The sequence below is a fragment of the Chelonia mydas genome, chromosome 1, assembly GCF_015237465.2.
Source record: "Chelonia mydas isolate rCheMyd1 chromosome 1, rCheMyd1.pri.v2, whole genome shotgun sequence".
Classification (NCBI taxonomy): domain Eukaryota; kingdom Metazoa; phylum Chordata; order Testudines; family Cheloniidae; genus Chelonia; species Chelonia mydas.
The window spans coordinates 272,557,111-272,570,923 of NC_057849.1; the positions used below are offsets into that span (position 1 = coordinate 272,557,111).

A 13,813-nucleotide genomic window follows, 5' to 3' on the forward strand; every position below is an offset into this window, starting at 1 on the left:
CAGAAAGTCTGTGTGCATGTGCATTGAGCAGTCACCAAGCTACAGCTCCTGCTGATCTTCAGAACTGGCTTAATGGCTGCCTCATCCAGTCAGGCAGGATGGTCTGTCAGGCAGCCCAGATGACTCGTTAGGGTGTCAGGAGTACTGAGTAGGCATAGCTGCAGTGCCTTACTCCCGATAATACCGAATTCTAATCAATCTCTCTTGGGTAATCACACTGAAGCTTCTTGTGGTACACAGGCATATTTGAAAGGAGATTCTGCAAAACATTTATTAATGCAGAATAAGACCCAAGCTTGACTCTCACATCTCCGGTCAAGTTTGTAGACCTGGCAGTTTAAGTTTCTACTCTAAACTGAGCTCATTTGCTACAGAAATCAGTCAAAAAAAAACAACAAACAAACATAGAAGCCTAGACAGCTTTAAGATTTGAGGACTTCAGTAACTCAGCAAGAGATTATGAGCCTATTGTCAGAATGGGTGGGTGAAGAAGCTCTGTGGCCTGTGGTATGCAGGAGGCCAGACTAGATGCCGGTATGGTCCCTGCCTGAAGTATGGATTGGATCCCTTTGTTTTAGAGATGCATTATTTACTAATATTCTTTCTTTGGCTTTTAAATGCATGTTGAAGCTTTTCTGTAATTTTTAAATTCAGTTTATACCATTTATTGAATTTTATATCAGTTACTATTTTAATAGTGTTTTCATTTGTTTCACTAATTGTATGTAAAATATAAAATGTCTAAAGCTGTCCGGTAAAAAAAGACACCACAGCACAGACTGGTAAAGCATTATTCAAAGATATAAAAGGTACAGTAACTAACACAACATTACCAAGACAACTGATTTATCATTAAGATGAGATTTGTTAATACGAAGCACATTTAGCACTACTGAGAATGTACTGTGTATTAAAAATATACTAAAATGTCATTTGCTTTGGCCAACAACAATAAACACATCATTGATTTTCAAAATGTATGTTATTCTATTATGCTTATCCCTAGAGATTTCTACAGTACCAAGCTCAAGAAACTCCTGTTCATAGTCCTCCCATAAATATAGTACTGAAGTATAACTATCTAAACCAAAGTTTATACACAAATAGATTTTTTGATAACAGTCTTAAAATTAGATCCCAATACTACTGAGGATATACTCTGATGGAAAAAAATGCAAGCTGGGATAGACTAAAGATGTATAAAAAGTAGAAAGCATGATTATATGGACTAAATAAAAAAATACAAATTCCATTTTTACTAGAGAAGTGTGTGTACGTCGAAGAGCCTCTGCTGAATATTAAGTATATTTCTGAAACCAAATTAAGCGCTTGATTTTAAAACGCTAATGTATACAAGTAACTTTACGCATGCTTGCAAATTCCATTCAGTGGACCTAACTCACATGTGTAAAGTCAATTATTCATGTACAATTCGCTGCAGGATTATACCCTTGGAATTTTACATCTAGTTCTATTTGTTTCAAAATAAAGAATGAAATTTACAAAGCTTCATTTAATGGAACTGAAGATTTGGCAAAGAAATGTGATTTTTCAGAGGCTAGAGATAATACATAAATTGGTTGCAAGTTAGAAACACTAGCACATTTTTAAATCCCAAAATAAATTCTTTATGTTAACCTCCTTTCAGTCTGACCTTTTAACACTAGTTTGTTGGCACGTTTTTCCAAGAAAGAATACACATATATTGAGTAATATTCAGTAAAGGTTTGCACTTTCTGATTTACCAGGAGTGGGCACAAGAATGTCCAGATTATACCTTCATGCTCAATCTAGCTCATGGAATTCTTTATTAAATACAGTATTTTTTCTCCTCATTGCTTCATGTTGCAAGAACTATTAAAATGAACATACATATTATAGTAATACAAAATTCTTATGCTGTAAGTACATTTTGGTATATCGATTAGATAAAGAACTTCATTCAGTGATTCACTGCATCACATTCTTTCAGCTTCTGTGAATGTAATCCTGTGATTATTTTACCCCAGTATTCTGGTATCTCATAAATGAATTCCAAATGAACAGTGAATTCTTCCACTCCATAGTTTACTACATAACCTTTTCATATATAGCTATTCTTTCCTACCTTTAATCTATTAATTCTAAAATAATCCCAATATCTCTTTCTAGAGCATTATATATCTTGCTTTTATTAAGTAGTCCTCATTTTGGACTTAACATTTCAAAGTGCAGAGCACCCCCAATTCCAGCGTTAGTCAGTGGGAGCTGTGGGAGCTCAGCACTTTGCAGATGACTGTCAGCACATAAAAGTGTGGAATTCTGCTGAGTACAATTTAAATAAACTTAATTAAATAATAATAATAATAATAAAAGCAATGATGAGGTGGTCAGTGACTTCTTAAGAAGGAAAAGGCAGTGGGTAGAGAAGGGTGTCCTAATTCATCTTTTATAAAAATACAACTGCATTACAAAAAAAATTAATTACTTTCATTGGATCCAATGTCCATTGAATGTATGCTGGATTAGGCCTACTGGGAGGTGGAGATTACGTCCCAATCATGCAAACATACATCGGAGTAACTTTACTCTTGTGAGCAGCCCCACTGAGATCAATGGACAGGTCTCATGTGAGTAAAGTTATGCACAGGACTGGACCACAGTCTTCTCCAGGAGCAAAGTGGAGCAGGAGGGTTAACAAAAATACAAAAACAACCCACAACTAAAAAACAAATTAGGGAGAGGCTGGGTTGACAGGAAGGAGAAGAGGGAGGGAAGAGTCTCAAAATATTTAAATAAATCAGCATTTCAAACAAACAACTACGCAAGGATTCTTCAAGTTAATGTATTAACCTAAACTCCTGCCTACAAACACACAATAGCTTTATGGCTTCTAAATTGATTTAGCCCATGATTCAGTTATTATAATAGCTTGACAGTTCTTCTTGTTTACAAGTACTAACTATGTCCTAAGATATATTTTTATTAATCCCATAATATATTACTGAATTTCTAGACAGTAGAGTCAATTCATTATTATACTGAAGTATTCACTTAAATAGCTACATATTATATGGGAAGAAAAAAAACCTACAAGAAGCTGTTCAAAATGTTGAATGTTACCTTTTTAAAAGTAGAAAATCCTTTTGACCTCCTCAATCACTCTCTTCCCCCTCATTTAACCATTCTCTGCCTACAGTACAGCATGGGGTTGTCCAGAATAATTGTCATATTTGTGTTTATACTGTGCTTCAAAACCAAAATTTGGGAGTGATTGGCTGGAATCCTCCAAATGTAAACAAAGCAATGAAAACAATTATTCTGACAGTTATTCTGAATTCAGGTGCCCTGTTGGCCTGTCGGAGTGACGGTGGCATGAGAAGAATGGAAGGAAAGAAGGCAATGAGTAAATCTTGTTTTAAAAAACAGCCTCTCTTTACAGTTTCACAGGCCTAACAGCTAAATCCACTGCTCATTTTAACTCAAAGCTGTTCTATACTCAGCTCCAGTCTATACCTATCATAAGATTTTGTTTAATCAGTTTCCCTGCCTTCTGCTCTGCCAATGAGGTCATTCATCTCCAGTTCCCAATCCTGTCACCATGCCTTTTTCACATCATCTCTAGGTAAGGAATGTCCTCTTCATCCTGATTTTACCACACTGCCATCCTCTCTGCATCCAAATTTCTTTTTAACATTCATTTTTCCACATGGACAACAAAGAGTGAACAAATAGAAAAATGACTCAAAATTAATCATTATGCTTATCTTCCCCATGCCTGAAGTGTTTTCAGTTTTGTATTTAAACTAAATTCTTCATGGTAGGGGATGTCTTCACTTTGTTCTTGTACAGAACCAAGTTTGCTGTTGGTCTTCAATAGAAATGAGTAACAGTCTAGCTCAGTGTTGAAATAATGCTCTGATTCACAATGCAAGTGGAATACATTCAACAGTGTTCTCAGAAATGTCACTCCCCAAGATGCTGAGGATAAGCACTTTGTTTCCATGTGACATGCCATAGACTAAAACTTCTTCACCCCATGTTGGCTATTTAGTGGGCTATATTGTTGTTTTCTCTCTTCTTTGGGTCAGGAATAAGGAACCACGTAATGGTGGCCAACTTTGTGGATGATGGAAGTAGAAAAGAACATACCAGAGAAAAAAATGACTGTATTGCCTTTCATTTAGCTGAAAGCTGCAAATTTCTATCTTGATTTCTGGCTAAAATCTCTCTCTGTGGTGTATTCCATTCAATCCTCCACGACAAACCTTTTCACCACTTAATCTAGCTTTTGTTTTCTGCAAGAATCTTAGTATCTCTGATACAAAGTTCTTCTCTGTAAAGTTAAGTACTTGCAAAAGTTGCAAGAAAACATGCAATTGTTACTCACAGGTTTCCTGGCACAAGAGCCCTGAACTATTCTTTCCCAGTTGTTTATATATTGCTGATTGACTGTGAATGAAACCTGCCTTTGAAATTAGAGATCTGAATTTTTTTAGTGCATTTAAAGTTCTCTTTCATCCCCAGAATTTTGATAAATAAGATTACTCTACAGCCTAGTTTTCCAGAGCAAGAAAGCAACAGGAGTTGTCTTGTATAGCTTAATTTGGAATCAGGAAGCCAAACATATTTAGACATTCAGGGCCAAACTGTTGGCTAGTATAAATTCATCTGAATCCAATGGAGCTACACCTATTTACATATACTGAAGATGTGTCCTCAGGCAGATTTGCTACAACTTTCATTAAAAGGGGGAAGATTTTAATATTTTCAAACAAAAAGATTGGATAAAAGTTGGAAGTTGAGGCAGTATGAATTATGTGTTACAGAAAGTGTACATATTGGGCCTGATACTTCTCAGCATTACATTGATTTTACACCTTAGTCCAAACACCTTTTAGTCAGCTGAGTTACACAAGCATAAAAAACAGTGCAACTAGGTGGACCAGGCCCTATTGTTTTTATAAAAGCTATCATCCTGAATTGTTTTAAATCAATTTGTCCCACAAGTTCCATCTTTCCTCAAACAGTTCTATTGATGAATCACATACATGGATAGAATCTTAGAATTGCAGCCAATAAGAATAATGTAGCCTTTTTCTGTTGGTTTTACTTTTCCTGATACCTCACCTATTCTATTTGGTAGAAGTAAGCAGGTAAGCTCCCCAGAAGAGCATTTTAACCTTTGACCAATGCTTCTTCCTTAGCTCTGCTGTTATTTGTGGTGGAGGAGTTGAGAAAGAGAAAATGAGCATGTGTGCTTAAAGCAAGATTCCTATAAGTTCCAAAGTTGCTTTTAAAAAACGTCCCTTAGACAGAATCAGAATGGAGAAAGGTTAATACTGTTTACATGCTAGCAAAATGGGTATACACTTTTGTTTGTAGTGGGCGAGCTTGAAGCATGATGACTATCTCTGCCATTGGATGTAGAATGCCTGACCAGTAAGAGGAAGCAGCATAGCCTGACACCAACACTTCAGCTGCCACTGGTGAATCTGCAAAGGAGATCTCTGTAGTGCAGACTAGTGAAGATGCCACGGAAAATATTCAGCTTTTGGATCCCAAGTTGAGTTTTGCAAGGCTGGCAGTTAGAAAAATTTCCATTTGTAAACACAGCACATTTCATAGGTAAATCACTACTAAAATGGCATTTTGGAGTGCTGTGTTTGTCTCAGTCATTTTACGAAGTAAAACCACATAGCAAACCACTCTGAAAGCAAAGCGAGGAAACTATGGATCATCAGGATATGTAAATTTAATAAAAATTGTGCAAAACTTTGTGTGCAATACAGAAATAAGGATTATAGAAAAAGGCTATTGCATACCTCTATCTACAAAAATAGGAAGCTTTAGAAACCTGCTATACCTGGATTCAGAAACAACTCTGAACTACTACTAACTGAGATTATTTTAAAACACTATTCTAATTGCTAAAACCAAACAATATTTCCAGCCAAGAAAAGTAGAGAGAGGTGTTGTATGAATTCCAAAGAAATATCACAACAGTGAATTGTTCTCATGGGATCTCAAGAGATTTTAAAGACATAAGAAAGTAGAGTAATTATTACAGAACATTCCTTTAAGAGAGAGTTAATTTAGAAGAAAAGTACAGCTATAGTGGCATAATCCTCTGTATCTCTCTCTTGTAAGTGGACACAATGAAAAAAAATATAACATTTTGCTGAGAAAAACTTAAAGCAGGACCATATTTGTTAATGCTTGCGCCAAATGTCATTTGCCAAAATCCTTAGAGTAACCCTAGACAACCATTCTAATGATTGGTTTCACTCTTATTCCTATTGCCTGTGTTGTTTTTTTTTAAATAAATATGATTAGGACTGTGTAGAATTAGCTGACTACTCAGTATATGAAGGAGGATGCAAGTAAATGAGTAAAATAAAACAATCTCCAGAACCTTGGAATTTTTACAAATGAAAACACTCCATACTTAACTCCAAAGAGGTCAAGTCTTATGATAGTGTTACAGAAGTTATTCATGACATACACATAACTTTTCTCCAAAATGTGCTTTGTGCCCTAAGCTTGATAGTGCTCAAAGGAAGTTATGGGTCAGAAGCCAATTCCTACACTTTGTTTTGAATAAAAGACTACAAAGTACAGATGAGTGAACCTCATAAGCTTCAGAGGTTACACTTGGTTCACATAAGCACCAGAAATGCTTGGATGCTTACCCAACCCTTTTGAAGTTCCCAATCCCACCCTCTCAGCAACCTCAAGAATCCCCAGGCTCTTGGCACCTTCAGCCCCCCTCTGGAAGGCTCCAAGATCCCCACACAATCTTCCTTCCAAAGGCTCCCAGAATCCTGCTGCCTTCCTACCTCTGATTCCACCTCTCTCTACAAGATCCCAACCAGACCACTGTCCCTACACGTTCCAGATGATGTGTCCACACAACCAAATCTCCCACACATCCTAACTTTGTAAATAAAGCTAGGGAATTCAAACTACAACAGCTTTGCTAGACTGTGGCAAGACCACAAAGCTTCTGTATCTAAATAATATTGCACTTGGAGCTTTCTCTATTAAACATAACTCAGAGTATATTGACCTCCAGATTTCCAATATGGGATATCACCACCAGAGAATATGCTACAATTGCTGGGGGCTGCAGCTTTATCAGAAGAAGAGAAGCCGGAGAGAAAAGTTAATAGTGGAACAGGATAAATGTTGAGGTATTGCCCAAGGCAGAGATTTTCAAAATTGGAGTGTGGCTGCACATTCTGCCCTTTTGAAAGACAGGCTACTTTTTAAGTGTCTAAATATGGACTTCAGAACATAGTTTTAGGCTCCTGTTTTTTTGAAAATCACAATGTAAGATGCTTAAGGTAGACACAGGATACTTAATTATTAAGAAGATCTATCTTCATAAGACCCACTGCTGGAGAAAAATTGGACCAGGAAGCAAAGAAGGTGGCTAGCCACCTGCCTTGACCTGAGTCCCCACATTCTGCGCCTCCTGGCTTCAACTCTTCTTTAGAAACGAGTCCTATGAAGCTCTAAAAACAGTTGGTCCCCGAGTGTCTTGTCAGTCTAGGACTTGGATCCACTATTCTTTTGAGATCTGCACTCAGTCTACCACTGTTTAGAGAGGTTTTGAGAACCTCCAAGTGCTGGGCCCTCCAAAATGTCTCTCTGTTGGACAGTCACCCCTGCAGATCAATAATTGTCACTGTTTGTGTGTCAAAATTTATTTTTTGTGGGGGGAGGGTACAAAATAAACAATTAATGTAAGGACCCACAGAAAGCCATATCAACAGCATTTTTGGCTCCTCAACCCAAGGTGCAGTCATGCCTAAAACTGAAGGACTTGATTGATACAGGGTCAGGGAAATCTGCCTGTTTGTAAGCAAAGATAATACTGTATTTGCATAGTCTCCATAAGGAGATTTGTGATGTCTTTTTTCCCTTTTAAGAATCACAGGAATAAATTATTAGAACCTGACAAAACTTATGGACTCTTTACAGTCAAAGAATGCACATGGTTACAAGATGCACATATTCTGCCTGTTTTGTTCCTAACATCATTTGTTTTTTGTTCCTTCCTTCCCTATCTCCCTCTTCCTTTAGGAGCTCAAGAACTGATAAGAGGGGGGAAAAGGCTTAGAGAAATAAGGTATACACTTCAGGCTACCAGGAGAAAGAGGAAAAACAGAGAGGAGAAAGTGGGTGGGTTGAGCTACTTATAGCAGCTGTGACTGACAAGCCATCTTTGTCTCCTTACTTCCAGGTAGTTTGCAACATGAAGGATAAGTCCTAAGTAGGCTTAGGAAAGAAAGGTTGCATGACAAATCAACAGTTTAAGAGCTGTGTAACATTGTTCTATTTCGTAAGAAGATAATAGTAATTATTTTTCAAGAGAGGATTGTTTCATTTAGTAATGTTCTCAAATATTTCTTTCATCACTTTTCTTAAGATTGGAAAAAGTGAATGCTTCTGAAGTTTAAGCTGATGCTGAATATATCTATGAATTCTCCAGGGCAGCTCTCAAAGACAAGAGCTTCAATTGGAAGCAAGAATTTGTTATTTATTAGATTTTATTTTGAAATAATTTGGTCTTTCTTTTCTATTATTGCTACATTAAATATTGATGTTCCTTTAAAAACAAATGAATTAATGATGAATAAAATTTCTCCTCACATTTAGCCTGTGGGTTAGAAGATATCCCGTGTTCTAAAACTAAAAGGATTTCATGAGCCAAGCTACAAACAATGAGATACATATGGATTTTTGTGTGGAGAGAGAAAGAAAGGAAATTGACACTTCACTTTCCTCCTTTGTCCCTCTAAAAGTATTGATATTAAAGCCAATTACAATACTGGCTGCATTGATGACCTCTTCTCACAGAGTATGGAAATGGATGTTGATACAATTAGCACATTCTTGGCACACAGATCTCCAAGTACTTTAGTAAGAGTGTAACCCAAAGTTCTTGACTCTTTAGAAGCAACTATATATAAAGCCCCTAGGCTATGGGCTGGAAAAGATTAGCTAGACCCCACATTACCTCATCTATATAACGATATCATACATGCCATGATAAATTTATATAAGGGAGCAGATTATGATAAATCTATATGAGGGTTAAATGAGAGTTCTGGGTAATTAATGGCAGACAACTGGATGGAGAAGCTTAATATAGTATCTTTTGGCATTTCAATTGTATAGACGCTAAAAGCATGACAGCAAAGATGTATAAAACCCTCAATCATTCCAGACACAGAATTTCTTGTCCTTGATGTACAGGAACACCTAGAAGAGTAGTTAATATGGACAGGAACTTGCAGAAGAGATAGAGCGTCACCCATATTAGTAAGCCAGAATGCAATCATTGGAGCAGCCAGGCACGGAGAAAGCACTCCTAGAGTTTGAAAACAGATGTTACAGAAGTCTTCTTCCCCACCAGTCAATGTACCAAATATTATGTGACCATGTTAAATAACTGAGGTGACAGATCTCTGGATATTTATACATTCTGGATGACCCTTTAAAGGCAAAATATACCATCAATATACAAAAATATAGTAATTTTAATTGGACACAAAAATATGTGAATTTAGGGTTAGACTCAATTCCAGTTCCCGCCTCCATGAGTTCAGTGACTCCCCTGACAACACAGCTAGTGCAGGTCTATTGCAGAAGGATGAGCTGAATGCAGGGAATTGGCACCTCATGCTCACTGCAGCTGTGCAAGGCCTCCTGATGCAATTGTACTGAGAAACAGGCAAAGTGGAAGGATCTATCACTGCATGAATCCTCACCTGCCTTTTCACTTTGTAACATGCCATAGAAACTGCTTTGCCTCCTAGCCTGGAGTAATCACTCCATGACCCTGGGAGGGGTAGAAAGATGCCTCCCGTTTACATTCAGGCCAGGTGCTTGACTCAATAGTTGCTCATCTAGGTGCAAATACAAAGAATATTCAGGTAATGACATGATAGCACTCTGATATGGAATACATGCTATAAACACCACTGTTATTCATTTTAGAAAAATACTATAATAGTTGGAATAAAGAGAGATTCCAGGCCAGATCTCCATGTGGTATAAAAGGCCATAGCTCCACTGACTTTAATGCAACTATAATGATTTACACTAAATAAGGATCTGGTTCACTGGGTGTAAAATGCAAAACAACATATGTGCCTTTCCCTTCTTTGATACACGTGAACAGATATTTTCCTCCCTGTGTGAGAAAGGAAGTTCTGCAACTTTCTAGTATTGAGTATTATTTGAGAGAAAGATGGGAGCAAACAACACAGTTGCTCTTTACATTGGATACGTTTTAAAATCCTAAACATTAAAAGGTAAAATTTAAGCCTACTCTGCTGGTTCAAACCCCCATTTATGCCTGCAAAATTATTTCCTGGTACTTGTGCCTCTGTCTGATTTGCACTCTCAAAAGGGTGGCTGCCCTTTTGAAAATATACCCCTGAAAAGTTTATAGCTACTCAAAGACTGAAGAAAAACTAATTTTGATTGTTAAAAATTATTCCAAGTCATAAGTAATAAATTGTATGTCTATATAATAAACACCATTCCTGTTTTGTTTAATCCAGTGCAACTCTAACTGGGGTCCTCAAAAGGTGGCTGATCCTCAGGTCACTAGATACTGGTACAGTCCCATTTTGGTACACGGCAAAGGCAAAAATATTTTATGAGCCCTAAGAACACGTAATCTCTGGCCAAGGAGGGGTTAACCACATCAGAAGTAAGTCATCTCAACCTCCCTTTTGAAGTTATGGTGGGATTTTAACACAGGACTTTTGCAAGCACCCATGAGCTCCATACAGTACATCACGGCTCACCCAGATCCAAATGTCCATGACAAAGCCATATACAGTTCCATGGAGCCAGCCACGATGAGTTCCTTTCTTGTACTTGAAATCATGACAAGGAAAGCAGGGTGAGTGAATGAGGATGTGCAGAAAACTCAGAGAGCTCCAATTACAGGTGAGTAACTTTTTTCATCCAGAATTGCTCCTACAGATACTCAGTTTCCATCCAGTTTCCAGAAGTGGTAGGCTGTACTGTGTAGTATTTAATTCACACTGGATTAATTCTCCCCTGAAATGACCCTCTGACTGGCTCTGAGCAACAATTAAATCCTTGCTGGAGTCTACTCTGCCAACTGCTTCCAAAAACAGAGCCCCAACCGTGCAAGTATTTTCAAAGAAGAGTTTCTGTTGTTTTGCAGGAAAGTGAAGATGATGCTGTGTAAGGTTCCTTTTCCATGTTTAGTGAAAAGATTTGGCTGTTGGCAGTTGTTTGATTCCCTAGATGCTGTAGAACATTGCCTAAATGTTTTATATATCAATTTACCAGGTTTTGAACTTTACTTTATTGCTCTGTAATTCCTTTGGTGATCTTTGTCATCTCTTAAAAATGAATATTTTTGCTCAAGTTCAGTCCTCTGAAACTTCACTTATCCTCCCTGAACTGCCAATATTATTGACAATTATTCCAATACACCTCTACCCCGATATAACATGACCCGATATAACACGGGTTTGCATACAACGTGGTAAAGCAGTGAATGAGGGGAGGTTGGGGAAAGGATGCCCCCCGTACTCACCTTCGGCGGGAAGCTGAGCACCGTGGCTGGGAGCTGGCACAGTGGAGCGGGCTGGGGCTGGGCTGCTCCACTTCCCGCTACCGGTGAGCATGGGACCTTTCCCCAACCTCCCCCACCCCGAGCGACACTGGAGGCAAGGAAAGCGGAGCAGGCTGGGGCTGTGTCGCTCCACTTCCCACTGCCAGTGAGTGCAGGGGGCGTCCTTTCTCCAACCTCCCCGCACTCACAGGCGGCAGGAAGCGGAGTGCCGCGGCTGGGAGCTGGCGGAGTGGAGCAGGCTGGGGCCAGGCTGCTTCGCTTCCTGCCGCTGTTGGTGAGTGCCTGTTAGGGCGCAGGGTGTGTGGATAGCCGTTGGGGCAGTCAGGGGACAAGGAGCAGGGGGGCCAAAGCTAGTTCGATATAACGCAGTCTCACCTATATAGCACGGTAAGATTTTTTGGCTCCCGAGGACTGCATTATATCGGGGTAGAGGTGTAGTTCCTGTAGTACTGCAGATGGACGTTGTGGGGTACTGCTTCTTTAGCCTGTTCCTTCCCAATTTCACTATCCCTTTCTTCATTAACTATTCTTGTATTAAAAACCCTGATCCTCCTTGTCATTTTCCAAAAGACAGGTGAGACTGCTGAATTGTTTAGCAGCTTTCTCCACTTCCTGTTGTTAATGGTGGTGGTTTGTTTATTTATTTAATTATCCCTTAATTTTAATTAGCAGATATATTTTCCTTTAATTTCAAATATGTTTTTCTTTTAGAAGTTTGCATCCATCAGTGTCATAGCTCCCAATCTGCCAAATGACCCGACTGATCACTATGTTGGTGACATCACACCTACTCGGGAACCTGGGGACCACTTGTGAGGGTCAAGGCCAATCCATATTTTCTCCAAAAATTATGGTTTTGTAATATTTTTATAACTACATTGTACTTTTTACCCCACAGGGTATAAAATATTATTAAAAGGGTTACAAAACTGCACATTTTTGGACAAAAACAACCACTTGCTCGATCCATTTATTTGCCTTCAGGTTCTAGAAATAGATAAGGTTCCACGGTGGGTATGTCATTAAAAGCATAGTAGCACTGGAACATCAATGCGACCAGGAATCCAATAATCCATAACAAGTACATTTAAATGAATTATATACACAAAATGTAACTCTCTCTCACTCTCTCGGGATATCTAGGACATCCAACATACAGTTCTAATGTAGGTAGGTTTACTGCTGTTTTAGGCGTGTTTTAGGCGAGCTTTTATGTTAACAACTGTGCTTACTTCATCAAATGTAAAATCATCCACATTTACTTCTTCATAGTCATCCTCCACTTCATCACTTTTAACAGCTGCAAGAGCACTGGCTAGTTTCTTCCGCAAGAGGAAACCCTTCCAAAATGCCTAAACAAAAATTTAAAGCATGTTATACAAGGCCATAGATCAAACCCAAATCCAGATTCTCTATGTTATCCCATTAGGAAGATAAAACATCTTAGACCTTGGTTTAATAGCTCAATGATCTGTTTTTTTGAACTTTATGTGACATTTAAAACTACAAGACAAATTAAATGCCAGCATATGTCTAAAGCTCAGAATACTCAAGAGGTTTTCCTCAAGTAAGCAGAATGGAATCTTGAAACTCCCTCAACTACAAACCTAGGTCAACTAATTAATTATTTGACAATTCCTACAGGGCCTATTCTAAGCTGAGGGGGAAGAAGATATAACAAAAAGTTGAGTGTTCACTTTCAAATTACTGAGAACAAAAATAAAAACACACTTATACCAAATTTCCAGTGGTTACAAGTGGCAATTGTTGTTGTCGTTTCATGTAATTAACCTAAACCAGTCAACCACATCTTCACAGTCACCGTCTACTCTATTTTTTTTTTAAGAAAGAGGCTTTTTATCATCATCATCTAGCTAAAAAAAGAACATACAGCAAAAGAATGAGCACTTACATACCAGAACATGATGCAAGTCATTAGGAACATGTACAAAGACATACTGGATACGTTAGGATAAAAGGTACATTATACATGGGAATATTATTTTTTATAACTGTAGTCTTATGGATCATGGTTTTAAGGGAAATTCCTGTTTTATGGTAGACAGTGTTAGAACTTGGATAGCAATTTTCCTTGCTCATTGAGAATGTCCTACACTGTATCAATTAGAGGATATTGCCATTTCCTCCTCCCTCTCAAAAATTATGTGCAAATAGCAGCCCTGTATCTGCTTTGCCTTATCA

The 13,813-nt window shown here is 38.1% G+C and overlaps 1 protein-coding gene across 5 annotated transcripts in view; it reads right to left on the reverse strand.

The window, feature by feature from the left end:
* The window catches only part of LRRIQ1 (leucine rich repeats and IQ motif containing 1), a 167,751-nt gene that overhangs the window by 79,830 nt on the left and 74,108 nt on the right, over positions 1 to 13,813 (reverse strand). For all 5 annotated transcript variants that reach the window (XM_037885640.2, XM_043546886.1, XM_043546892.1 and 2 more), the window contains one exon: positions 12,844 to 12,963. In XM_037885640.2, coding sequence (XP_037741568.1) covers positions 12,844 to 12,963 — 120 coding nt within the window. The remainder of the gene's footprint in view (positions 1 to 12,843; positions 12,964 to 13,813) is intronic.